General features: G+C 57.8%; 1 protein-coding gene and 1 pseudogene across 2 annotated transcripts; one reads left to right on the top strand and one right to left on the bottom strand.

The window, feature by feature from the left end:
- Positions 1-6,529: 6,529 nt before the first annotated feature.
- NRTN (neurturin) lies at positions 6,530-19,980 on the top strand. The gene is made up of 3 exons (XM_082650769.1): positions 6,530-6,785; positions 16,638-16,853; positions 19,416-19,980. The coding sequence occupies exons 2-3, from the start codon at positions 16,685-16,687 to the stop codon at positions 19,838-19,840; spliced, it is 594 nt and encodes a 197-aa protein (XP_082506895.1). The 5' UTR covers positions 6,530-6,785; positions 16,638-16,684; the 3' UTR covers positions 19,841-19,980.
- Positions 19,981-22,667: 2,687 nt separating this feature from the next.
- LOC309820379 (3-galactosyl-N-acetylglucosaminide 4-alpha-L-fucosyltransferase FUT3-like) lies at positions 22,668-23,763 on the bottom strand (annotated as a pseudogene). Its single transcript has one exon. The product of its transcript is annotated as a 3-galactosyl-N-acetylglucosaminide 4-alpha-L-fucosyltransferase FUT3-like (transcript).
- Between the last annotated feature and the right edge of the window lie 4,226 nt (positions 23,764-27,989).

Raw genomic sequence — 27,989 nt, 5'->3', positions numbered from 1 at the left:
GTTATTATAATGGTGTAATATTAATCATTTACTAGTAGCTAGACAAGTTTTGAGCACTTACTGTATGCCAGGCTCCGTCCTAAGGTCTTTTCATGTATTAACTCCGTTACTCTTCTCTCTGATCTTATGTGGAGGGAACAGGTATTCATCCCAATGCTACCCGAATCCACGGGCTGAAGAGGCCCCTGGCCCAGGGGCTGCCCCACCGTCTAGCCAGAGACCTGGGCATCAGCCTCCCTGCCTGTCTCTCTCCCAACAGCCTGTCAGTCCCCATGTCCTCCCGGCTTTCTCTCCAGGGTCTCTCTATAGTCTATCCCCTCTCCCACCAACACCCCTTCCAAGGCCTCAATCTCCCATCCTGCCCCCAACAGCCCAGCCTCCCAAAGCTCTTTCTAAAACACAGATCTGACCATGGCCCTCCCCTGCTCCCAATCCTTCCATGGCTCCCTACTGCCCCAGCCCTGTACCACAGCCCCAAGTTTCCTGCATAATCCAGCCCCTGCTGCCTTCCCCAGCTTCATCCCTCTTCACCTCCTCACTCCCTAAACTCAAGCACCAAGTTCATTCCAGACCTCCCATGAGCCGGTCTTACCTCCCAGCCTTTGCACATGCTGTTCCCTCTCCCAGGAACACTATTCCCTGCACCCAGTCACCTTGCTCATTCCACTCACCCTTCTGTTCTCAACTTCTCCTTCTCTGGAAAAGGGATGCGTTGAGGATCTTCCCCATTAAACTATGAGCCCAGGGCTGGTGGGAGTCAGGTCTGCTCCGGTCACTCTGTGTTGCCACCATGCAGCACCGGGCCTGGCACACAGTAGATGCTCAGTGAACATTTGCTGAGTGAATGCATCTTGTCATAGCTAGGGAAACTGAGGCACAGGGGGCAGGACCTGCTGGGTGGGGGGTCCCACCTTCACTGAGGATTTGGCAGGAAGCTGAGGACTTCCCGGGTGTCAGTCTGGAGAACGTGGGGACATTGAGAAAGATGTCCCCCGCCAACCCTGAACCAGGCGTGAGTCGTACCAATGCCTGACCTTGGCTGATCTGAGGAAGCAGGAGGGAGGCAGGTCGCGCTGGGGCCCCGAGCAGGTGGAGAGACTGAGGCACCCAGGAGGGGGTGGGCAGAGCCTTGGGAAGGTGCCACTGGCACTCAGCCCAGTCACTGGGGCTCCCCCTGCCTCTGTCCCTTTCTTTTATTCTTCCTGTTTCTGTCTCAGTTTTTGGGGGGTCTCTTTCTGTATTTCCTTCTCTCTGTGTGTCTATCTCATATCTTTCTCTGCATTTCTCTTTTCCCCGTGTATTGTCTCTCTCCATCTTTCTCTCTCTCTGCATCTGTCTCCATTTCTCTGCTGCCCGCCCCCCCGCAGGCATCTCCCCCCTCTGTCTCTCTCTCCCTCCACGTCTCTGTCTCCCCTGCCCTCTCTCTGTCCCTCTCAACCAGGCCAGATAGGGGGGGAAGCACAGGGCAGGTGTGGCCTGGGCTCTTTGCCCGTTGCCGCCGGGGCTGCCCCGGATTTGTGGCTGCGCCTCCTTTATCTGGGGCTGCAGCTGCCCCTTATCTTCTGGCTTCAGGACACGAGACCAGGATTAGGGCAGCCCGGGCCAAGGACGAGAGAAGGCAGGGCCAGGCTGGCGGGTGACAAGAGCCGGGGTGCTGGGATGTATGTGGCACCTGTGAGCCTCGGGGGCTGGGGCTGCCGTACGCATCTGAGTGTGTGCGTGTGTACTACGTGTGTCCGTGTGAGTGTGTGTGATGGCGTATACACATTTGCAGAGTATGACTGACTTTGGGGGACATCTGTGTGTGTAATTGTGTGTCAGCGTGTCGATGTGCGTATTTAAGTCTGTGAGCGTGTGTCTGTGTGTCTACTGGATGTGTGTGCGTGGATACACACATAGTGTCCATGCATTTGTGGCTTCTCGGGGGCGGGGGGGCGGTCTGTAAGCTCCCATAAGGTCTTCAGCCCGGGCCGCACCTCTCAGGTGTCCCCCAACCCCAAGGCCTACCCCACCCACCTCCCCACCCCTCTGCCCCCAGGCCTGATGGCTTTCCCGCCTTGCCGACGTGGGCCCCCCCAGGGACAGGGCCCTCGATCTGTGACCTGCGGCTGCAAATGGCCCTGTGGGGATGGCTGCCAACCTTGCTTTTCCCATCCTCTTCTGGAACCAGCCAGCTCCTTCCTGCCACCCCCAAGGCCTCGTGGGCCCCATTCCAGCCAGTCGGGCTGGCTCCTTGCTCTGACCCCCAGCTAGGTGTGAGGGTCCAACTGCGCTCCCTGGAGGGGCTGAGGCCTCTCTGGGCCCTCAACATCATCCAGCTCTCGGTGAGGAGAACTTTGTCAAGTCAAGAGCCCCGAAACCTGGTTTCAGGGAGCCTCTTAGCTGGTAATCAGCAGCCCTGTGCGGAGCTGGCCCAGTGACCCCGGGCGATCCCCTCATGTCTCCATGGGAAGACAACACTCACCTCCCACAGCCGCGGGTCTGCCCTGGGCACCATTTCACAGATGGGGAAACTGAGGATCAGCAAAAGCTCAGCCACCAGCACTGGGGGATGGAGTAACGCTTATTGTGGGGTGATGCTCTGGTTGGGGGGCAGCTGAAGGGACAGAGGACACAGAGGGTGCCGGGCCACTTCCACCCCTATGGGGCTGCTCCCTGGAGGGGTCCCCGAGGTGCAGCCCTGGGCCTGCAGGGCCTGGACCAGCTCCTGGCGCTAAGATGGAAACTTCTCCACCAGCCAAGTCTGCGTCTTGGCCAGCGGATGCTGGCCTCCCAAAACCTCCACCTAGGCCTCCACACATGAACAGAACACTCCCCACTCCCCCTGGGGAGCAGTGACCATCAGGGGAGGGCAGGGGGCCAGCCCCCAGGGGACAGGGGTGGAAGAGCAGCTGTGGGCCATGGCTGAAACTTCTGGAGTCATCCAGCCCCAGATATGAACCTCCGCCTTACTGTGCGACCTTGGGCCAGTGTCTTAACCTCTCTGATCCTCGGTTTTCATGCCACGTGGGCTCCAAGTACGCTGAGGAAGGAGAGGCATTGCCTGGAGCTACCTGGGGGGGCGGGTGAGGAGGCAGTGAAGGAGTGGAACTAATTTCCCGGCAAACACCAGGGTGGGGGCGGGCAAGTGGCGGGGCCTGGGTTCTGGCTGCCCCTGCACTGTCCCACCCCTGCCTCAGCCTTGACCTTGGGGCCAGCAAGCTCAAATCAGCCCCAGGGGCCACTGGCCCTTGGGTGCCCCCTGCTCTTCGCTGAGCTTCTTCCCCACCATCCGTGCATTGGGGAGACCACAGTCCCTGGCCATGGGCTGCACTTTCAGCGTGGGAGGTTCAAGGCTGAGTTCCACCCACCCTGCCCCACAGCAGCCCCAGTCTGGAACAAGGAAGGTTTAAAAATAAAGCATTGTAAATACCCGTGTTTCCTGCAAATGGAACCAGCCCCTGAATCCCCTCCGCCTCCCAGGCAGCTGGGCCCAGACGGCTCCTTGACGGGAGTGGGGGCCAAAGGTGGGCATGCCCGTGTGTGCCCCAGTTCCCGCTACCATGTGAGTCAGCCAGTGTGACAGGGTGTCCGTCTGTCACCACCTGTCCAGGGGGTGACAAAGCCTGTGGTTGGCGACAGAGAGTAGCCAGGGTGCTCGGTTGTATGAGGTGACACACTGGTGTGCGAGGGCGTCACACCTGTGTCTGGTGTGATCACGTGGGGCCGGCCCCGAGCCAGGCAGGGTCTCCGGGGGCCTGAGTGTGATGGGGAGCCTTCTCCGTGTGTGACTGGGTCAATGTGTGTGTCCCTGAGTGTGGAGGGGTCTCCTCCCAGGCCGGAGTGTGACCGGGTCTCCCCATGGTGGAAGGCGGCCATGGGTCCTACTCGCCCCCCCGGGCCCCGCCCCTACGCCCCTGCCCCTGCCCACCCCGGAGGAAGAACCGAGTCTTTCAAGTCGCTGTTACCAGGGCAACCGTTTTAGGAGCATCCACATGGTGGGCACATGTGTGTGTCCTGCACCCCATGTGTCTGCACGCCCCCTCTCCCATGGCCCCCAGCCCAGCCGGGGAAGGGTGAGCAAGCAGAGGCGGCCAAGGGGCAGCTGGTGACAGCTTAATGGTGGCTGGCCGGGGTGGGGGTGGGCTCCTGGTCTGGCTACGTGTATACAGGGGGGCTGTGCTTCCTGGACCAGCCCAGCATGTGCATGTGCGCCCAAGTGTGCACAGCATCAGGGTCTCCTCGATTCCTGTGCATGCATGGCTGTGGGGTGGGCACCCGGCACTCGGGGTTGAGTGTGAGTGTCAGAGGGTTTTGTGTGAAAAGCGTGTGTGTGTGTGTGTGTGTGTAACGATCCGCCGAGTGTACACGTGTGCAGGAGCAATCCTACCCTGTCCCCTGGAGTCGCCCCTGGAGCTGCTCTGAGGGCCAGTGGGCTGCTAAGCGTGTGTCTGTGTCTCTACAAGGAAGTGTGTGTGTGTGTGTGTGTGTGTGTGTGTGTGTGTGTGTGTGTGTGTGTGTGTGTGTGTGTGTGTGTGTAGGGATGGCGCTGTTCTCAGAAGGGTGTCCGGGTATGTGTGAGAACGAGGATGGTGCTGGGTGTGACCCTGCCTAGAACAAGGTTTGGGGGTCTGTGCGTGAACGGCCACCAGTGCCTCAGCCTTCCCTTCAGGCCAGGGTGTACGTGTCGCTGACAGTGAGTCCTTAGCGGCACCAGTAGTGACAGACGCTTGGGCATTGCTCACCTCCAGCGGGCATGGTTACTCGTACTAAACTCATCTGATCCTTACTGCAGCCCTAGTAGGATCTACTGCTAATACCCCCTGTTACAGATGGGGAAAACGAGGCACGGAGAGGCGAGCACAGACCCCTGTTCTTTCCATCCTGGACCGTGACGGGCGCGCTGCCGCTTTGACACACGTTCACCCTCATGCCCCCACTCACCCACCCACAAACTCATAATCGGGCTACAACCTGCTCACGCATCCAGCGCGACCCACACCCGCATAAGCCCGCTCACAGCGGGTGATGCTGCCTGAGTGTCCCCTGTCACCACGTACACTGCGTAGTAATGCAAGTTGCACAGGCCGCTGGCGGGTGTGTGTGTGTGTTTTGGGGTGGGGGTGGGGGTCTTAGGAAGACCTAATGCCCTTACAAACCCCCAGGCTGCTGGGATCAGAGGAATGCAGACGGCCTGAGTCAGAGTGAGGAGGCCCCAAGAAATCAGGCGGCGGGAGTGAGAGCCAGAGCTCCCGGCCCCAGGAACGCGGGCGGCGGCGGGGACACTGCGGGCAGGAGCCTAAGTGCTGCGGGCCGAGGGCCGGGCTGCGCGGCGGGTGTTTCTCAGTAACTAGGCCGGGGCGGGGCGGGGCCATGGAGGGTCCAGCCCCGCCCACCCCACCACAGTCCCGCCCCTGAGTCAGCTTGGGGGGCCGCTAGGAGGCGCATTGGGAACGCGGAGCCGTCGGGGAGGGGGCGGGGTGGGTTTGGGCTCGCTGACGGGTCGGGGGCAGCCCTGGGCCTTGGTGCTCGGGAGAGCGCCGTCGGGTGCCGGGGGTGGGAAAGGTATCCCCCCGCAGGATCTGGCTCGGACGCCAGACTAGGGAGAAGTGCCACTTGATGAGGGGCGCTGTGGACAGCGGGCGTCGTCGTCAGTCTTAGGGTATCACTTGCTGTTTTAGGGGAAAACTTTGCGTCTCAGTTCTCTGGAATGACTTTCTTAGGAAGGAGCCTTCTTTTGCTTTCTTGAAAGAGGACCTGGGGAGGGACTAGGGGCCCCAGAGTACTCAGTGGGGTGTGGGGAAATTGTGGGCCATGATTACCGCCAGCCAGGGGAGTGTTGTGGCTCTTAATTCCGCGAAGGGGGATCTGAGGAGGGGTCTTGAGAGGTCCCGGATTTACGGAAGATGCGCCGTCGGGGTTCTTGGAGCGGGGATGGGAAACTTTTAATCTGGAGGGACTCTGTCCTGGGGATTCCCCCGAGGGGATTCCTTGGTGAGGGGACTTCTTTGGCACTTGTTTCCGGAAGGGGACCGGGCAGGACGTGGGGGAGGGGTCTGGCAGTAAGACCAGGTTCTCAATGGAGTGGGGGGACGCTGAAGGTCGAGGGACTGGTGTCAGGGGCGCTGTGGCTCTTACCTCTGGGAAGGGGCCCTCGGAGGGGGGCATTCTGGGGTCCTGGCTTTTCTAAAGGATCGCCGCCGGGGTCTCTGGGGCCGGGGGACAACGCTGTCTAGGGGTGTGCTGTGGCCTCGCACCCTTGCCACCTGCGCTCTTCAGGCACCCTCGGTCTGGGGGGACGGGGCGGGGGCGGCTCCCTGTCCCGGGAAATCCGAGCCACCGCCCCTGGCCCCGCCCCTGGCCCCGCCCCCGTCCCCGCGCCGGCCGAGCTGTCCGCGGCGGGAGCGGCGGAGGCGGCGGGACAGAGCGCCGTGGAGCCGCTCCGAGCGCCCGGGCCCCTCGCGCCGCCGCCCCGGAGCCCCGCGCCGCGCGCCGAAGCCGCCCGCGCCGTCCGTGCGCCCCTGCACCCCGCGCCCTCCGAGCCGCCGGCCGTCCAGGGCACCCCCTCAGCCCCAGCCTCCACCGGGCGGGGATGGCCGCAGCCCGCGGCTGAGCGAGCCCGGGGGAACCCCATGGGCCGGCTCGCGCCGCGGCCGCCCCGCGGCCGCCCCCTCCGGCCCGGGGCCCCCCGGGCGCCGCGGGCCCAGGCGGCCCGGATGGCGGTCGCGGCGGCAGGGGCAGGGGCTGGGGCCGACGCGGGCGGCAGGCGCGGCTGCCACTGACGGCTAATCGGGCGCCCGGAGCAGGTAAGCAAGGGCAGACGGCGGGCCCGCGCGGTACCGGCGCGGGGGGAGGACCGGCCCCAGGGACAGAGATTGGGAGGGCTTCCAGGGACTCCGGGTAGATCGGTAGTTTCCCGCCTCTAGCCAAGAACCAGCGTGTGTATGAGGGTATGGTCAAGGGGCGACAGGTCCGCGCGTGGCAGGGGCGCGGGGAGCGGGAGGGCGATCTTAAGCTTCTCTCCAAGCCAGGGTCTGGCCAGGAGAGGGGGGGTTCCCTGTCCGACGAGGCGGGAGCGCTTCTGCCTTCTTGGACGCCCTTGGGAGCGTCTGGAGAGGGGTGGAAGCGGGGGCAGCCGGAATCCCCTCCCCAGCCTCTAGGAGGGCGAGACCCAGACACCCCTTATGCCTTGTGGTCTACAAGGGGCCGCGGGGGGCATCCGGATCCCGCAGACCCTGGGCGGAGGGCTGCCGTCGCGGCCCAGCTGCACGCAGAAGTAAACATCTGTCAGCGGCGCGTTCCAGCCGCGTTCCCTGCGCGCCGCCGCCGCTGCCGCCGGGGACACGGTGTCCTCCGGTAAGGGCCTAGCTCTCTCAGCTCCTGGAGCCGCTTGTTTAGCCACAAGAGGGCGCGAAACCCTTTGCGGGGGGCGGGGGGGGGGGCTTAACGGTAAAGACCGGATTTGAAGGAGAGGAGGCTGTCTTCCTTCCTCGCTTTTTACAAAAGGCATCTTGCTCAGGATGGTCTCAGAATTCTCCCAGAAGGTGCGGTTTGTCAGTTCGCAGTCTTTAGGCCGAGGGGGCTGCAGACAGTGGGCAGATGTGGGCTGGGACTGGAGAGAGAAGTGGCCTCTCCTAGGGGTGGAAGTCACCATGGTCCCCTCCCCAAGAAGTACTAGCATCCATATAGCATGGGGCCACTGGCCTGGCTCAGCGGGCCTGTGGTTACCTGCAAGGCTGGGCCACCAGCCCAGATTTGGGGAGCAGGACCAGGGGCCTAGGTGGGGGGCATGGAAGGCCAGACCCCTGACTTTCCTCACTCCTTTATGCCCCGCCCCCGGCCCTGCATCCTTTTCTGTCTGTTCCATGACACTCTTTGTCTTTAAGAGCCCCGGGCTGAGGAAGCCCCAATGGGGCGTGACTGGTCTAGGCGGATGTCAGTGGGGGGAGACTCCCAACTTTGCCAGCTTCTCCCCACCCCCCAGCCCCTTGCCTTGGGCCCTTTGGACACCCCTCCCCACACCCTTCATTCTAGGACTGCTGAGGTTCGGGGTTCTGCAGCCACTCCCAGCGACCTGCAAAGAGCTACTTCCAGGGGTGCAGGGAAGAAAACAAAACATGCCCCCCTGCAGCTGGGCACAGTGTCTGAAATTCCACCATCACTGCTTGTCCCTCAGGTTATAGACCTTAGTTTTCAGGGGGATGAGAAGAGGATATAGCTTTCAAGAGCCTGGAACAGGAGAGGGAACCAAACAGTCTGCAGCCAGGCACAAGGACACAATCAAGACATTGTTTCCACCAATGTTTGTTGGACAGCGATGATGTGCGTGACTCTGTTTGGTGTCAGGCTCCTGGGCCTTGTCCTTCCAGACTTGAATCCAGGGTGGAACCCAGAGTGGGGAGCAAAGGCACTACCTCAGGGTAGGAGGGTCAGGGGAGACTTCCTAGAGGAGGGGCATTGCAGCTGGGGCTATGAAGGATGAGTAGGAGTTCTCTAAATGGGAAAGGCAAGGGCATTCCAGGTGGTGGGAACTGCATATGCAAAGATCTGGAGGCAGGAAATAGCATGGATGATTTTGGAAAATCCAGGGTGCCTGGGGTGACCATGGGAGGGAGAGACTTTTCTGAAAGGTTGACAGAGGGAGAACTGTACTGGGGCCTTCAAGGACGGATTCCTAGAGATGGGGGCTGGAAACACAGAGAGAGGAACGGGTCTTTAATGCATCTGGCATTCCTGGGCCCAGCTGTCTTTGCTGAGAGGCTGTGGGATTCCTCTGCAGATGCAATTTTCCTGGTCCCCCAAGGTGGGGCAGAGGGGTCTGGGGCCCTTGAGGGGAGATAGGGTCTTCCCTCTGCCCTGTGAGCATCAACTGAGCAGGCGCCATGGGAGGCTGGTTCTATTTCGCAGCTGAGAAAACTGAGGCTGAGCGAGCTGGAGGGATCTTTCCTTATGCTCAATGTAATTAATTCCCAAGCCCTAAGCTACTGTGTGCCAAGCTGTGTAGTAGGACGAAGCAGAGAACAAGACAGGCCCGGTGCCTGCTGCACTTGGCAGGGCAGGGGTGCAGGTTAGGGGGTGGACAGGAGGCTTTCAAACCAGCCAGCCAGTCTCCTGGACTTTCAGGAGAGGTAACAGCCGCAAAGTAAGCCTGAATGGGGCCTGGGACACTTCGGCGTGGGTGTTCAGGAGCGGAAAGATCTTCCCTTCAAATCCAAGTGAACTCAGGCTTTGGCTGGTCCTGGAAGAAATCCAGCAGGTGGATCTCACGTCCCAGTTGAGGAAACCGAGGCCCAGAGAGGGGCCGTGCTGAAAGAGCTCAGTGTGTCAGGGACCCAAGGCAGAATTTGAACTTGGGGACATGGAAGAGGTGACTTAGGTCCCCTGGTTCCTAGGAAACCAGTGTGAGGGTTTGAGTTGCATTGGGGTCTGTGCCTCGGTTTCCCTTTCTGTCAGATGGTCAGCTTTGTGTGGTGTCCTCCTGGCCACTCCCGGAGGACCCACGTCCCTCACACCACCCACCGGGCCCCATGCCAGCTGCTTAGCCGTGCCAGGCCTCATTAGGCTGATCCTGTTATTGACCCCCAGGGAGGGCCCCCTGCCCGCCCCAGATGCCTGCGAGGCCGGTCCCAGACCAGCCTGGGTAAGCCAGACCCGCCTGGTATGGTTGAGGTGGGAATTTTACGGGCCAGCTGCAGAGGGCCGGGCCAGAAACGGCGGGTCTGAAAAGCTAGTGGCCCCAACACACACACACACACACACACACACACACACACACACACACACACACACACACACACACACACACACACACACACACACACACACACACACACACACACACACACACACACACACACACACACACACACACACACACACACACACACACACACGCTCCCCAGCCCAGCCTTCCCAAGAACACGCCCGAGTAGCGGCCGGTACAGGAAGAGGGCTCCAGGCACTGGTGGGGAATGGAGGGCTGACCCTGCGGGGCACAGGACACCCCCTTATCTTTCCTCATCTCCCTGTGCTGTCCCCTGGCCGTTTGCTCTGGTCACACCGGTCCCCTTGAAAAGCCATCATCCTGCCTCTGAGCCTTTGCTCGTGTGGTTCCCTCCACCTAGAACACTCTTCCTAGATCTTCATGTGGGCTCAGCACAAATGCTGCCTCCTCTGGGAAGCCCTCCTTGACCACTCAGCTTAAAAGCAGCACCAGTCACTATCGCTTCACCTTGTTTTTTTTGGGGGCTGTTGTTGCACTGTCAACCTCTAAATTACCTTGTTTCTTTTCTTTCTTTCTTTCTTTGGCTGCGTGGCTTGCGGGATCTTAGGTTCCCCAACCAGGGATCGAACCTGGGGCCCCAGCAGTGGAAGTGCTGAGTCCTAACCAGTGGGCCACCAGGGAATTCCCTAAATTACCTTCTTTCTTTCTTTTTTTTTATTATCCATCTCCCTGATTGGATGGTGAGCTTGGCGAAGATGGGGGCCCAGGTTGGCCTTGGTCATCCTGAGTTCCCTGACTAGTGCAGCACACAGTAGGCACTCAATAAGTGTTGGGTGAATATGTTGGGAGCAGAACCCAGCCTGGCACACTGGGCTTTCTGCCATGTGGGCCATCTGTTTACTTGCTAGTTCTGCTCTGCTGTGTGTCTTTGAGAAAACCTTTTACTTCCTTGGATCTCAGCCCCACTGGCCTCCCAAGCAGCAAGACCCTGCTTCTCCCTTTCCCCCCAGCATCACCCTCGTTACTGGGGTTGTGGAGACACTGAGAGAACAAGTTTAGAGTCAGACCCAGGTTCAACCGCAGCTCAGCCACTTAATTTCTGTGTGACCTTGAGTGAGTCACTCTACCTCTCCAAGCCTCAGTTTCCCTGTGTGGTAAATGGGGCTAATAATAATAATAATAACATCTTTTCCAGGGACTGCGGGGATAATCAAACATGTGGAAAGCACTTAGCAGAGTGCTTGGCACTAAATAAATGGAATAGCCAACACTGCCAGGTGTTAGTGTTATTATTCTTGGTCTTGTTGTTGTTATTAGGGAGGCCATATGGTACAGTGGTCAAGAATGTGGAAGAGGGGGCATTGAGGCTGGGGCTTTGAGGGATGAGTAGGAGTTTGCCCAACCACCTGAGTTCAAAACCCAGCTTGGCCATTTACGCTCTGTTGGACCCTGAGGAAGTCACTTCAGTCTTTTGGACCTCAGTTTTTCTGTCTACAAAATGGTGATAAAATGGTCCACACCTTTCTATGAAGCACTACATGTAAAGTGCTCAGAACAGCACCAATGGTGTTGTTTGCTAGTGTTAGTATTAGCTCATTTTTTTTACTACTATTATTAACACAAAGCAGCCAACACAGTCTTCCCCAGAAATCACCCTCTCTGTATGTCCACCCCTCAGCCTCACTTTGGCAAAGATAGACCCAGATCCCCTTAAGGCAAGCTCAGGACCCGCGACTTGATTCTCAGAGTAGCAGGGAGCCAGCAATGGTTCTAGCGATTGGGCAGCAGGCAGCTCCTGGACTGGGGGAAGAAAAGGAGATGCTGGGCTCCCACCTTTGGGCAGGCCTGGAAGGTTCTGCTGGGGGTGTCTGTGCCTGCACCCTCCCATGAGGCCGCCCCACAGGTTGGCCCCCGACCCCCGCAGATGTGACATCGGAACCAGCTGTGCTAGCCAGATGTTCCTGGTTTACCCCCAGATGTGCGTCGCCAGCTTGCGCCTGCCCCGGCCTCCCGGTTCCCACCATGGGGTAGGGCTGGGCCCTGGGCCCTACAAGGGAGGCGGCACATTTCTGTGGGCTGTGGAATTTGTTTCTTGTTTTGCAGAACCATTGAATCTTGTCTTGAGAGAGGCGCAAGTCCCGCCCCTCATGGGGCCTCAGTTTCCCCATTAATGGAACCCTAGGGAACCCCCTGGGGCCACCTGGGGGAAAGGAGATGAACAGGGCTGCCCTGGGAATGGGCCCAGCTGCCAGCCCCAGACCTGTAACACTGATGGAGGAAACGGAATTAAGGGCGTGCAAGCACATGTCTGATGCTCGGGGCCTAGCTGCTGCAGGACATCGGCCAGGCCTGCAGGACTTCACTGAATGAAACGGCCCTCCAGATGAGCAAGGTGTCCTGTGCAGCCCCTTGTACAGATGGGGAACTGAGGCTCCAAGAGGGGGAGGAGCTTGCTCCCACGTTGTCCAGCCAGGAAGAGGCAGATGGGGGTGCGGATTCAGCTGTCTGCACCCCAGGTGCCACAGCATTTGGAAGTATCCTTCCTCAGGGCTGGCCCACATGTGCAGGCCGCCCCCACAGCTGCCCATGTGGCTTCCCAGCCTGGCTCGCTCTGCCCGTGGGCAGTGATGACAGCCCCACAAGCCACCCGGTCATTCCCACGGTTCTGGGCAGCCCGCCTCAGGCCCTTTCTGAAGTTGGGGAAACAGAGGTATAGGAGGACCAGAGACATGTCTGGGAGTGAAGTGCAGAGGAAGAACGGTGCTCGTGGAAGGAGGCACCACAGCTCCACCTGGCAACGGTGGATGGAATTACCAAAGCCCGCCCTTGCCTTCAGAGGACCCAGCCCAGGGTGCCCCTCCAGAAGCACCTCCACCGTCCAGCAAAGACAGACGTGGACCCAGACACTATTTTGGCAGAACTGGGCAAGAGGGAGGGAACTGAGGCTGGGAGGGGGCAAGATGGGGAGCAGGAATGGCTTCCTGGAGGAGGGGCTCTAAGAGCTGGGGCTTTGAAGGATGAGTAGGAGTTTGCCTGATGGAGCCAGGCCCTGATTCCAGGCCTCCCCAGACTAGAGAGATGAGTGGATGGAAGGAGGGTTCCCCTCCCCTCCTTCCTCTTCCTGGGAACAAGCATGAAGTAGTTTCCTTCCTGAGGTCAGGAGCTCTGCAGGACAAAGGCTGTTGACCCCATGGACAGGCATGCCTGGCAGGTGTTCCCTGGGAAGCTCGATGGAAAGGTGGAGCCCTGGAACTTAGCCGGGACATCAAGATAATAAGCAGTGTTTCCTGGTACCATCAAGGAAGCTGCCAGAAACACCCACACGCCCTCACCCTACTTCTCTGCTCTCTGAATAACTGGAGGTTTCCACCTGGCTGTGTCTGTGGGCTACTCATCTCCCCTGAGCCTCAGTTTCTCCTCCTTCCCTGCTCCAGCCCTGGGCACTCTGTGGCCTCCAGCTAGAAGTGGAAGTCTATCCCAGATCCCTCTTGCTGCACTTCAGACGGGCCTGGCCCCCAGGAAGGGAGGTGCCCCCTTCCCTGGGCAGTGAGGATTCTCCAGGGTCTGGACATTGTTGGGTTGGGAGGGGACCCTGGGCCAGGCCCTGTCTGGGCAGATGGGTGGCACCTGAAATGCCAGCAGGTGTGGGGCTGGGCCGGGTACCAGTAGCCCTTTCCCCTGGGTCACTCTGCCCCCCCCCACTTCCCTTCTTCACACTTGCAGCCTGTGTCTATGCCTCTCACTCTCCCCCCAGAATCTTTGCAGCCGAGGGCCCGCCAGCACTGGCAGTGTGTTCATGTGTGTGCCCCCCGGGTGTGTGTGCACGTGGCTGGAATGTGGGATGCAGGTGATGATGGGCACGCCCGTGCACATACAAGTTCAAGTTCAAGTGCTCACAGGAGGGCTTGGAGGAGGCATGTGTGTGGTGTGCCCATTCTCTGTGTCAGTGTGCAAGAGACAATGTATCTCTGAGTGTGAAGGTGCTTGAGTGTGTGAGTGTGAGTATCGAGGGTGTGCAGGAGCTTCCACGGGCACGAGAGAGTGTAAGGGGTGTGATTGGGGGAGCTCCTGAGTGCAAGTCAGAGGGTGTGTGTGCACGTGTGCAAATGCTAGTGTGTGAGTGGTAGCACTCGATCGAGGGTGATCATGTTTGTGCATAAAATGCCCACGTGTGAGAGTGAAACACACTAGCATGTGAGTGTTTGAGGGTGTGTGAGAACACTGCGTGTGTAAGCGGGATGGCATCTGAGTGTGCAAGAGCCTGTCGGAATATGTGAGCGGGGTAGTGTCTGAGGGTGTGTGCGCAACAGTGTTTGGGCACATGTGAGAGGGTGTGTGTGTGAGTGGGTCAGAGCGTATGTGAGCATGGGAACGCTGGGTGTGAGGGTGAGCCCCCAAGTGTGCCGTGTGAGTGCCCGCCTCCCCTTGACACAAGCACACACATCGTGCACACCTGGTCCCCTCCCTGTGCCCTCCACCACACCTGCTCCCTGTCAGGTCTGTGCCAGAGACAAACCAGTTGGGTGACCCCCATACAGAAAGGCCCATTGTTAACAGACGCTTATCAGCTATGTCTGCCGGGCCCCCTCCAACAGCGGCCCCCTGCTTTCCTGCCCCCCATCAAAGCTCTGGGGGGTCTGCGGCTCCAAGGGCTCCCGTGGCCGGGCCATCTCAGGGCTGGAGACCCATCTACCCTCTCAGCCCCCTGTTTTAGGCCGGCGCTGTGCAGAGGTCTTGTTCCAGTCTAACAGGGAAACCGAGGCACGCCACTCCAAGACTTGGGTGTGAGGACAAGCAGGGTGCAGAGTCCAGAGAGGGCGTTGCCCACCTGAGGTCTTGAGCCTGGGTGGGTTTCCCTGCCTGTCTCCCCTTCCCAGGTTGGGTGAGGCCACTAGAGTTCTAATCTCAGCTCTGTGACCCTGGGCAAGTCACTTCACCACTCCGGGTCTCAGTTTCCCCATCTGTAAAATGGGGACAAGGACTCGTGAGGTTGAAATGACTTAATAATACGCATTAAGTTTGTAGATTGGGATCTGGCATAAAGTAGGGGCTCGTTAAGAGTAAAGGCATTGGGTTTGGGCACCTGACAAATGCAAGGGCTGACCTCAGCTTGCTGCACAACCTTGAGAATGAAATCTCCTCCCCTCAGCCCACAGACCGTGCATAACCTGTCCCCATCCCCTCCCTGCCCTCACCTCCTCCCGCGCTCACTCTGCTCCAGCCACACGGGGCTGCCTTGATGGTTCCTTCAACAAGCCAGGCATGGCCCTGTCCCAGGGCCTTTGCACTTGTGCTGTGTCCTCAGATCTCCAGGCTGGGCCAGGGTTTGCTTACATGCTCCCATGTCGGGGAGCTCACTGTCCATCACCACCCCCAACAATAATAATAATGGCGTATCAAATACCACCAATAGTGTAAGGTCCTGGGAATAACTCCACAGCATTTGCTCCCCCCCATGTGGTGTGTGTTGTGTCAAAGAACCAGGGTGTGAATCCCAGATCCTTTCCTAGCTGTGCCCTTGGCCGAGCCCCTCTGTTTTGTGCCTCAGTTTCCCCAGCTGTAAAATGGAGGTTATAATGCCTCCTTCGTGGTCTCAGCAGCTGGTCTGGTACACAGCAGGCGCTTAATAGGTGTCCTTTGTTACTTACTGTCTGCCATAGCTCCAGTGCCGGTGCATCCATGGGGCGGGGGAGAGACGGTTCCAGCCTTACTGCTCTTAACCACGCTCCACCCCACCCCCGCGCGCCACCACATGCAAATCACATGCAAACGAGATGCAAATAGAACGCAAATAACTGCTCAGCTCAGCTCGGGCCAGCTGCGCGGCCCGAAACACGCGCGTGGGGGCGCCCCGCATCCCGCGGCCAAGCCCAGGCGCTGACCGCCGTCCAGCCGGGCTTTCAGCTCTCCGTGTAAATGTTTACACCGGGCTGGCCGCCAGGCCCCGCGAGGGCCGACACCAGGCAGCCGGGCAGGGAAATGTAAACGCGGGCTGGAGGCCGCTCAGTGGCGGGGAGCTTCTCGGATAGGGTGGAGGTGTGGAGGTGCGCCTGGGTTATTAAACATCTACTGCGAGAACGACGCGACTAGGCAGCCACAACACTGAGTAATCGGTGCCCTAATGGGGGACGCTTAGGGCATTGTGGGGGCCCAGAGAGTGCCCCTGCGCCGGCCTGGGGCTGGGGGGTTGGAGCAGTCAGGGAAGGCTTCCTGAGGGAGCCGCTGTCCAAGCTAAGACTGAAAATTTAATGAGAGTGGGAAGCAGTGGAGAAGAGAATGTTCTGGATGGAAGAACCCGCTTGTGCAAAGGCCTGGAGGTGGGTCGAGGAGAGCTGTAGTCCTTTGCTGCCCACTTCTGGGCATTAGTTTGTCTGGAGGGGAAACCTAGGCTCAGAGAAGGTCAGGAAGTCACTCCCAGGACATCAACATGTCTCAACCCCAGGGCTCTGGCCTCCCGGACTGTATTCGAAGCACCACCTCTCCTCGCCGCCATGGTCCCACAGTGCCCCCTGCTGGGGATGTCCTCACCTCCGTCCCCAAATTCACTGGGCTCCAGCCACCCCAGCCTCCCGGCTGGATTGGCCACCTGGGGTCACCGCCCAGGACCTTTGCACTGGCTGTTTCCCCTGCCTAAGCCTAAGGTGCCGTTCTCTTCTGCCTGGCCAACTCTTACCTTTGTTCAGGTCTCAACTTTCCTCAATCCTCAGGAAAGCACTCTGGGACCCCCAGATGGGGGTGGTTCCCAGGTTACCCCTGGCACAGTGCCCACCCCGTCCTTGGCAGCGTTCTTCACAACCTTATTCAGTGGTTCCTTGAATGAATCACTTCTATGTTATGATTGATCATTAAGCAGGAGTGGTTCAAAATCAGGGGCCCCACTGTATCTCCGGTGCCTGGTCCAGCACCCCGTGCCCGTTCATTTGTTGCCTGACAGGCAGACGGAGGCCGTGTGGCTGACCATCCCGTGCACGCAGGCTGAGGATGCAGCGCTGGAAGGCGGTGGCCTTGGCCTCGGTGCTCTGCAGCTCCGTGCTCTCCATCTGGATGTGTTGGGAAGGCCTGCTCCTCAGCCACCGCCTCGGACCCGCGCTTGCCCCGCTGCGCCGGCCGCCTCGCACCCTGGACGCTCGAATCGCCCGCCTGGCCCAGTGTAAGCCCTCCCCCTGTCTTGGGTCAGATACCCCCAACGTCGCAGCGGCCACAATGGTGGAATTTCACGCAGTGGAGCAGGGCCACAGAGGCTTATTTTAGATGGGGTGGAGGGAGGGCGCAAATCCCCACAACGGCCTGGCAGGGGCGTCGGAGGGGATGGCCGCTGGGAACTGGGGTCTCTCGGCTCAGCTGTCACAAGGAATTAGGCTCTAGCCCTGAGGGGCCAGGGGACCAGATGGAGATTAGACCTGGGCATTCGGCCTGGGCGGCCACTGCAGCGCAGCGCGGGGGTGGAGGGAGAGGGAGGCCGAACCCGAGGCCCTAGTGACCTCCCAGGGTGGACAGGGACCAAGGGGAGGGGGAGACAGAGAGACCCCTAGAAATAGGAAGAGTCCTAGAAATGGGGAGAGACACAGAAACAGAGAGGCACAGAAGGAGAGAAGGATGGGAGAGAACGACGTGGGAAGAAGCTGGGAGGTATAAAAATGGAAACGCCCACCCCCGGCGGGCGTGGCTGCCACGGCCCAGCTACCCACTCGCCCCTGGCGCCTGCGCTCTGCAGATTCTGTGGGGCCAGGGCGGTGCGGGGGCCTCGACTTCTTGCGCGCTCATCCACATGTGCACCCGCGCGGGCGGGGCGCGGGCGTGGCCCCCAGTGGGTAGGGGTTCCGTGCACGTCCGCACCCGCCCTGCCGGCCTACACAATCCTTCTTTCTTGTCCTCACAATGGACAAGGGTGGCCTCAGGCGCAGGCTCCACTTCCGCCCCTGCCGCTCCCCCCTACAGGCGGCAAAGTCCTTCCCAGGACACTGAGTCCCAGAGACCCGGGGGGTGCCCCCCAAAGCTAGTGCCCCAGGCCCGGGGGGCAAAGCACCCGTGGTGGAATTTCAGGCACCGGGGAGGATCTCAGCCCATGGTTGGGTCCTGCCTGCCTGGCATCCTGTCCCGGGAACCAGCCCTACTGGGGGAAGGGAGTGGCTCCCGATCCCCTGAAGTCCCAATGTTCTAGGCCCTGGGACTAATGCGCTGATGGTGGAATTTCAGGCTTGGGCCAGGGGGGTGTGGACCTCATCTCTTTGTGTTCCAGACCCTGTGCACGTGGCCAGGCCTGCTGGAGGAAGGCAGGGACAGATAATATACTAGAAAATTATACATTGTTTACTTGAAATTCACATTTAGCTGGGCATCTGGCATCTGTATCTCAACCAGCAATGCCTTGAATTAACTCTCTAGATACACACCTTTGGGGTGGGCACACTAAATGGTGGAATTTTAGGCATCAGAAGTGAGCCAGGTTCAACCTAACCCCAGAGCAGGCAGTGCCGGCCACCCTGCTCCTGCCCCTGGGCATCAAGAACTCAAAAGATGCTGCTCGGTGCCCCCCCCACCCCTTTCCACCCTCCCAGTCCCAGCCAAAGTGGGGACTCTTCAAGTCTCACTGAGCAAATAAGGAAACTGGGGCACAGAACAGGGCCATCACCTGCCTGAAACTACAAGGCTGACAGTGGCAGAGCAAGGCTCCGAACCTGGGCTTGTCTGCTTTCTGAGACCCCCTGTGGAACAGACACATGCCCAGGGTGACAGACAGCCCTTCCCCCTTGGACCTCCCAGGAAGCTATTTCTTTTGACAGCCAGGTGCGCCAGCCTTGGGGGCAGGTGCGGGCTAAACTCAGGATTTCCTCTCCCAACTGCAAGTGTGACTGCCACCTGCTCAGGGGCTGGGAGCCCCCTGCCTGCAGACCCACTGTCAACACTGCCTGCCACTGCAACGTCTGCACTCATCTCCTGGGGCTGAGGAGTACTGCGGCAGGGGCAGCCACTTGGGAAATAAATGTAGACTGTGGGGTCCTGGGGATCTATGGCTCCAGGCACGAGCAGCTGTGGGAGAAGAGGGCCGGACTTGGGCCAAACCTGGGCACACGATGGAAGCAAAACTGCTGTTTGGGCTTCTCTCTCTCTGCCACTTGCACCTGCCTCAGGCACGTCTTTTCCCCTTTGGATGCCCAGTTTCCTCACTTGTAACATGGGGGTGGCCCAGCATAGGGGTGGGGGCAGCTGGGGCTGAGTAGAAACAGGGATTTGGATCACCACACCCCCTGCTGAGCCCTCCCTTTTCTTCAATGAGGTGAGAGCAGCTCAGTGAAAAGGGGCAAAATCCCACGCTGCTCTGCATAGGGATGGGGTCCACAGAGAGTGCTGGGGGCAGGGTGTGTCCAGAGGAAGACAGACACTCGAGTCAGCTCAGCTCAAGGTGGGGCAGGCTGGAATGTGGTACAGTATGTGCCAGGTTCTGAGCAGTCCATCGTAGGTGCAGGGTCCAGAGAAGGGTGTCAGTAGCCCTGGGGACCCAGCGTGCGGGTGTGGATATGCACCCCCCGACACCGCCCAGAGAGGGTGAATGAGCGGGAATCCTGGAGCAAGATAAGTGGTCGGGAGAGGGTGCACTAGCACCTCTGAGTCTCCACAAGGGTCCTTTTTCTCAGGGAACAGCGAGGGTAGGGGACTCCTTGCCACCCACCCACCCACTGACCCCCACCCCATTCTCTCCATCCCCTCGCAGACCGTGCACTGCTGCAGGGCGCCCCGGACGCGGTGGAGCTTCGCGAACTGACGCCCTGGGCCGGGAGGTCCCCGGGTCCGCGCCGTCGGGCGGGTCCCCGGCGGCGGCGCGCGCGTGCGCGGTCGGGGACCCGGCCGTGCGGGCTGCGCGAGCTCGAGGTGCGCGTGAGCGAGCTGGGCCTGGGCTACGCGTCGGACGAGACGGTGCTGTTCCGCTACTGCGCAGGCGCGTGCGAGGCGGCGACGCGCGTCTACGACCTGGGACTGCGGCGCCTGCGCCAGCGGCGGCGAGTGCGGCGAGAGCGGGTGCGAGCGCAGCCCTGCTGCCGCCCGACGGCCTACGAGGACGAGGTGTCCTTCCTGGACACGCACAGTCGCTACCACACGGTCCACGAGCTGTCGGCGCGCGAGTGCGCCTGCGTGTGACCCTACCTCACCGGGCCTGGCGAGACGGCGGCCACGCCCCCCGCCCCGACAGCACCCACCGTCCCGCCTGGCAAGCCCTGCGACAGACTGCCCATGCACAGAAAATGCCGTCGAGAGCTCAGGACTCTCGCGATAACTGTACCAAGATAAAGTGTGGAAAATCGAGCCCCGGCTGTGATTACGCGCTCGGGGGGTGCCCACATCTCGGAGGCGCATGAGGGCGTACGGGGAGGAGGCGCCATCTCCATTGGGAAAAGGGGGACGGGTGCGGGTACCACCTGCAGGATGGTGGAAGGATTCCATTTGCTTAGGGGTAAGAGGAAAGTGGATGCAAAGAGGGTCTTGTTTCCGGGGTACAAAAAGGAAAGTGGGGTGAATGGGGGGATGTCGGCAGGGACCTTCTCTCCCACCTCTCTACAGGTCCCCGTGCCCCTTCCCTCCCCGCCTCCCTGCAAGGTGTCCTTCTGGGGAGGGAAGGTGTAACTACAGTGCAGATGAGAAGACTGAGGTCCAGGTGGACCAGGTCTCCCTCACCCAACAGGCCTCCTCGGGCCTGGGCAGCTCTCACCAGGGTGAACTCGGAGCCATTATCTCCTTTCACTAGCTAAAAATATAGCTCGCTGCCCATCTCCCTGCGGGGATAGGTCTGGGGCGGGCGCCAACCCCATCCAGCCCGAAACCGGCGCCTGCTGCGGCAGAGCCGGGTCCCCAGGGACCTAGGTCCTGGGGCCATAAAAGCTCTGGCCGGAGCCCGAGGGAGAATTTACGACAAGCCCCTGTGGAGGATGGAAAAAGTACGGTGCGGTGTTTAGATTTGCCTGTGGTGTCACCTTGATGCCTGGCAAGCCCAGGACTGCGCCGGGGAATTGGGTTCCCAGCTGGCGGGGAGGGGTCGGCAGGTTGCACGGGCTGAGGAGGGGCGGGGAAGAGAGTGGGTGCTCCCAGCACGCACGAAGCTGGCACCCGGGAGACCAGACGGCATGGACCCCTCCCCTTCTTCCCCTCAGACTAGGGGGGGTGGTCTCGAAGGCGCAACCCCCCCTTCCCATACAGCTTTCCCTAGGGCAAAGTCGTCTCTCCTCTTCCCTCCCCCCACCCCAGACCGGGGCTCTCAGAGAATAGACCCTTCCCTCCTTTACTGCTGTGTCTCCTACACTGGCCCCCTCCCCCCTTTTCCCACACATCTGCGCTCTGGCCTTCCCAGACCCAACCCCCATCCTGAAGCTGGAGGACTTGATTCAGAAGCTGCCCCCAAGGAGTCTCACCCAGCCAGGCAGGAACACCCCCAGCTCCCTGCTCCCCAGCACCCGCCATGCCCCCAGGCTGCAGTTGGAGACACTGGAGTCAGCTAACAGGCAGGACTTCCAGGGAGCTCCGAGAGCAGGGCTTGGAAGCCAGGTACCAAACCGTGGGTGGCCTGCTTGGAAGGCAATTTCAGAACAGGCTGGCTGGCTGGGGCCCCCACCCATCCCTGCAATCTTCTGACTCTGAGGTTTGGGGTGGTGGATTCCTACACTGTTTGGGCTGACTCAGCCCAGCCATGCAGAAAAGCCAGAGTTCCCAGACGCTGGGGAAGCTGAGCCTCAGTTTCCCCATCCTAGAAGACCCTGAGCCTCAGAGAGGGAAGTTGCTCAGTCCAGGACACACAGCAGGAAAATTGGCCTTGGAGCCCGGGTCTCTGGTCCCTGAAGCTTGGCTGCCTTGGTGTGAGTGTGAGTGTGTGTGTGTGCGTGCGTGCACGCAGCCTCCTGGGACCTCGGCCTTCCCATCTCCCACCCAGATCCAAGCACAGGGCACTGGCCCAGCCCACCAGAGAACTGGAACGTAAACAGAGGTGCCCCCGCAGACCCCAAGGCTGGGGTTCTCAGCAGTGCGTGACACACACACACACACACACACACACACACACAGACACACACACAGGGCACAGAGACTGCCACCCACACAGGGCTTAGGATCACACGCAGACCCACAGTCCACATGCTTACATGCTCAGTGGTCAGGCACACTCAGAGAGGGGCGTCCTCAAGGTCACCTGCAAGAACACAGGGGCCCCCTGTTCAGTCACACGCGGCCACGCCCACCCTCACTCCAAGCCCCACGTGGTCGTCCCCTGTCACACCCGCTCTCACAGTCACACGCGCCGCGTCACACCCTCTCCCCTTGCCCTCCTTTGGGAGCAGTTCCTGCCCCTCCTCTATCCTTGCGCTAGGTGTAGAACGTCCCCTTGTCCCAGCCCTGCCCCACGTGGACCCCCAGACAGCCCCGCCCCCAGTCCCACCCCCTCTGCGCCCCAGTCTCCCGGGCACTGTAGGCTGTTGAGCAGCATTTCTGGCCCCCTCCCACTCGATGCTATCAGCCCACCCCCAGGTTGTGACAACCACAGATGTCCCCAGACACTCCAAGCGTCCCCTGGGAGCAGAATCGTCCTGGAGTGAGAACCGCTGATCTGGAGTAAGGGAGGACACACCAGTTTCCTCAGAGCATTCCCATCTCGAAAATGGTGTCAGTATTGCCAACCTGCATACCCCCGAGGCGGTTCATTGACAAAGCAGCAGTACTCACAGGCCCATCCACCAGAGCCATCACCAGTGGGCGGGGCACCAAGGCCAGTTCCCCAGGGGGTGTCTTGGTGCGTGCCCAGCAGCCACAGCCCCTGGTAGATGACACCCCCACCCCCAGCAGGTGAAGCTCCTAGCAAGCGAGGTCCCACGGAAGCAACATTCCTGGCAGCAGAGGGGCCCAGCAGGGGAAGCCCCAGGTAAGGGAGCGCTCCACCCACCAAGGCCCCCAGATGCCCAGCAGCCCAGGCCCCAGGCTGGCTGGCTCACGTGAACCAAGACGTGATACTGGGCACCGTCCGGTAGTTGGGATTCTGTTGCAGCCGCTAGCAGGCCTGACAGAACATCAAGCCCCAGCTGAAGGATCTGGGCCGCAGCGTCTCCCGCCAGCGGAAGCAGCTCGGGTAGAGGGTGTGGTCCTTGACCAGCGCCAGCAGATAATGGGTCAAGTCCTTGGGGCTCTGAAAGTCTTCAGGTGGCAGGAACTGTTCATAGTTCCTCCTGCTGGGGCCCAGCACCACTGGCACTGCCCAGGCCTGCAGGGCGTTCCTCCACAGCTTCTCTGTGATATAGTCAGGGTGCAAGGAGTTCTTGAAAGCCAGGTAAAACTTGTACTGGGACAGCCTGTTGGTCATGACCTCCCGGGGCAGTGGCATGTGGGAGCGTCCATACACATCCATTTGGAGGTGAGGCTGCAGCTTCTGATAGGACTGCACCCGACCGAGTCCACCCTCCAGTTGGCCACCACCCAGGCCACCAGCTTGGTCTTGGCCGAGACGTTCACCAGTGTGTCCACAGGCTGGCCAGGCCATGGCTCACGCTAGCTGTACGGCGTGAAGATATCTGAGTCCTGGCGGTAGGACACCGTGAGGGTGAAGTATCCGTCCAGGGCCTTCAGTTTGGGGCAGTTGCTGGGCGATTCCATGCTGAACCAGACCCAGCGCTAGCTGGGGGGCCGCAGGGAAGGCGTGAGCTGTGCCTTAGGCCTGGAGCTGACCTTTCGGTGACGCACAAAGACCGCATCCGCCCGAGGGTACTCGCTGCGGTTGACAGTCAGGTGGCAGTCGGCTGTGCCGGGCCACATCTCCGAGCAGTGGGACAGAGCCACTGGGGTGTTGAATAGCCACGTCCACAGCAGGAGACGCAGAGGCGGGCGGGTGGAGGGCCCTGCAGTGGCCTGGGAGGGGGCCCCCAATTCGGGGACCCATGTGGGCTTGTCTCGGGACACACGCAGGTAGGAGGAGAAGCACGGAGCCAGAAGCAGCTGCAGCAACAGCCCGGGGAGACAGTGGTGGCAGGAACATTTTACCTTGGCCCAGCCAGGTGGATCCATGGGTCAGAGAGGAGCTGGGAGGAGGGGACAGTGAACACAGCATCACTGCTAACAAAAATAATAACACATGCCGAGCGGGCAGATGCAGGTTACCCAAGTTCATCTTTACGAGTCCTGAGGTAGGAGGCACTGTTCTCATCCCTATTTTACAGACGAGAAAACTGAGGCCAAGGACTCAATGCAAGAAAACGGCAGAACTGTAATTCCAACAGAAAGCATCTAGCTTCAGAGTCCACTTATTCCTACCCACTAGGCTACATGATCTCTGGACCTGGGATAGATTCCAATGGCTCTCAGGTCCCACCTTGACCTTGACCCTGCCCTTTCCCAGCTTTCCCAGAGTCTTTCCCAGCCTAGGGAGAAGACAGAGCTGGTTACAAGATGCTCCCCAGTGCCCTGGAGCTGAGGCTTGGAGCCAGGGCTCTGCCTGGGAGAGGTACAATGTGATTACGTTGGAAGGTTATCTGAGGGCTCACCAGGTAGTGTAGGAGTTGGGGGAAAGGGCATTCCTGGTGGACGAAACAGCCAACGCAAAGGTCCGGAGGTGACGGAGAGCCTGACAAGTTTATGGGGAGAGCACAGGAAGTGCTCAGGGAATAAGCGTCCAAAGATGGCCCCCCTGGTCCCGCACTGGGGGATCCTGGGCGGCCTCTTGGCCTGGCCGATGTCTTTCCACTCCCCGGTCCTTTCCGTTCCTGCAGGCGGTCACAAAGTCCTCCCAGACTCCAAACCCCAACCACCAGAGCGGAATCTAGGACTTCGGCCCTGCCCCTCTCCACTTCCTGCGGCCCTGGAGACACCCATTTTACAGATAAGAAAACGGAGGTTCTGAGCGATAGATATGTCTCGTGCCCAAATACACACAGCTACAGCCCTTACGATCCAGAATCCAAACTCTCTCCTCTTAATGTAATTCCAAACTCCTCTCCCTCTTTGCAGGTGGAGCTCTGATCTACAGCCTGGCACTGTCCACTAGAACTTTCTGCTATCGTGGAAATGTTCTATATCTGCACCATCGCGTGCACCCCTATGGCTCTTGAGTCCTTGAAATGCAGCTGTTGTGTTGGACAGAGTTTTTAATGCTAAATTAAATTTAAAAAAGGTTCTCTCTTCTGTAAATCGAAGACAACTTCAAGATAAAAAGTAAAGGCAAAGCCAAAAACAGCCTCTGATAGCCAATTCAATGACTGGAAAAACTTGACAGTACATTTGGGACCTCCTGGAAGGGCAAATCTGCTCCAACGAGACATTTTTATGGAGTCTAATTACGGATCCAGGATCTACGACGAAAACTGAGTGTCCGAGTTAGGTGTGCTGGGGGTGTGAAATACACGCTGGTTTCTAAGACTTAGGACGAGAGCGAGACAGTAAAATTGTCTCAATACTTCCTCTGTTCATTACACATGTAAGCAATACTACTTTGGGTCTGTTGGGTTAAAGAAAGCATATTATTAAAATTAATTTCACCTGCGTCTTTTACATTTTTAAAGTCGTGGCTACTAGAAAAATATTAATTACACGTGCGGCTTGTGTTCTGTTTCTACTGGACAGCATGTGCTGCTCTAGAATTTCTAAAAAAGGGAAATGAGGGATAATGACTCATTATTTGAAACACACTCACCCTCTGGCCAGAGGGATTGGTGCAAATGCCCACAGACATGCCAACAAAACAAGGGCGTTTTGGATAAGCTACCTGTCCATTGATGTGGGACTGGTCGAATTATGGTCCCTTCTGCCAACGGAATACTATGCAGTTGTGAAAAATGAATAAAAGCCTGGTTTTGGTATTAGGGTATCTTTGTCTGAAAAAACTTAAAATAGAACTACCATATGATCCAGCAATCCCACTCCTGGGCATATATCAGGAGAAAACCATAATCTGAAAAGATACATGCACCCCAGTGTTCACTGCAGTACTATTTACAATAGCCAAGACATGGAAGCAACCTAAATGCCCATCGACAGAGGAATGGATGAAGAAGATGTGGTACATATATACAATGGAATATTACTCAGCCATGAAAAAGAATGAAATAATGCCATTTGCAGCAACATGGATGGACCTAGAAACTATCATACTAAGTGAAGTAAGTCAGAAAGAGAAAGACAAGTATCATGTGATATCACTCATATGTGGAATCTAATTAAAAATGATACAGATGAACATATTTACAAACTAGAAATAGACTTACAGATACTGGAAACAAACTTCTGGTTACCAAAGGGGAAACGTGGTGGGGAGGGATAAATCAGGAGCTTGGGATGAACACACACACACTACTATATATGAGACAGATAACCAACAAGGACCTACTGTATAGCACCGGGAACTCTACTCAATATTCTGTGATAACCTATATGAGAGAAGAATCTGAAAAAGAATGAATATATGTATATGTATAACGGAGTCACTTTGCTGTACACCTGAAACTAACACAACTTTGCAAATCAACTATACTCCAATAAAATTAACATAAAAATTTAAAAAAATGAATAAAGCCACTGTATTGGCACAGCTCTGCAGGGTGGATCCAGGTTTTCTGGAAGCTGAACTTCCATATTTTGGGAGCCTCTCTAAGAAACGGCAAAGAAAATTGAGTCCAGACTTAGATACAGAAAGTAATCTTTATTTAGGGGTCCCTGAAGCTTAAGCTTCATCCACTTCATGGTAAATCTATGTCTGCCTGATAAAAAACAGGTTCCAGAATTAAGTAGCTGGGTCTAAATCTGCACCGTCCAATATGGGGGCCACTAGCCCCATGTGGCTAATGCAACAGAGGAACAGAAATTGTGAATGTCAGTAAATTTCAAATGTAAATTTAAAAACTGAACAACGTAAAACAAGTTTGTTTTTTTTTAATTAAACACTACCCCTTTCACTCCAGCCGTTGAAAATTTAGCATCCAAATAGAAACGTCCTTAAAGAGTAAAATACACGCCAGACTGCCAAAATTTCATATGAAAGAAAGAATGTAAAATATCCTATGTAAAGTATCTCATTAGTAATTTTCTATGTCGATTACATATTGAGATAATGCTTTGGATGTATGGGGTGAAATAAGATATAGCATTAAAATTAATTTTACTGGTACCATTCTATTCTTTTTAATGTGTCTGGTAAAAAGCTGAAAATTACATATGTGGCAGAAATCAGTTTGGCGGTTCCTCAGAAGGCTGAACACATAATTCCATATCACCCAGCAATTCCACTCCTAGATATCTACCCAAAGGAACTGAAAAGCAGGGACTCTAAGAGATATTTGTATGTCCATGCTCGTAGAAACGTGATTCACAATAGCCAAAAGTTGGAAACAACCCAGATGTCCATCAAAGGATGAGCGTATAAACAAATGTGGTCCATCCGTACAATGGAACATTATTCAGCCTTAAGAAGGAGAGAGATTCTGACACAGGCTATATACCATGGATGGACCTTGAGGACATGAGGCTCAGTGAAATAAGCCAGATGCAAAAGGACACATATTATATGATCCTGCTTCTATGAAATATCTAGAATAGGTAAATTCATAGAGACAGACAGTAGATTAGCGGTTACCACGGGCTGGGAGGGTTGGAAGGAGAATGAGTTTTTGCTTACTGGGGTATAAAGTTTCTATTTGGGGTGACGAAAAATTTTTGGAAATATTGGCAGTGGTTGCACACCATTGGGAATATACTTAATGCTACTGAACTGCACCCTTAAAAATGGTTAAAATGTCAAATTTTGTGTCTCATATATTCTGCCACAGTTTAAAAAATAATGTGGGACTTCCCTGGCAGTCCAGTGGTTAAGACTCCACGCCCCTGGCACAGGTTCAATCCCTGGTTGGGGAACTAAGCTCCTGCATGCTGCACGGCGTGGCCAAAAAATAAAATTAAAAAATAAAAAATAGGGCTTCCCTGGTGGCACAGTGGTTAAGCATCCATCTGCCAATGCAGGGGACATGGGTTCGAGCCCTGGTCTGGGAAGATCCCACATGCCGCAGAGCAACTAAGCCCGTGCACCACAACTACTGAGCCTGCGCTCTAGAGCCCGCAAGCCACAACTACTGAACCCGTGCGCCACAACTACTGAAGCCCCCGCGCCTAGAGCCCATGCTCCGAAACAAAAGAAGCCACCGCAACGAGAAGCCCGCGCACCTCAACGAGGAGTAGCCCCCGCTCGCCGCAACTAGAGAAAGCCTGTGTGCAGCAACGAAGACCCAACAGAGCCAAAAATAAATAAATAAAATAAATAAATTTTTAAATAAAGAAA

This window comes from Grampus griseus, assembly GCF_964374135.1.
Source record: "Grampus griseus genome assembly, chromosome: 3".
Lineage (NCBI taxonomy): Eukaryota > Metazoa > Chordata > Mammalia > Artiodactyla > Delphinidae > Grampus > Grampus griseus.
Note: the sequence above shows the minus strand (reverse complement) of the source record. Positions and strands in the feature narration are given on the sequence as shown.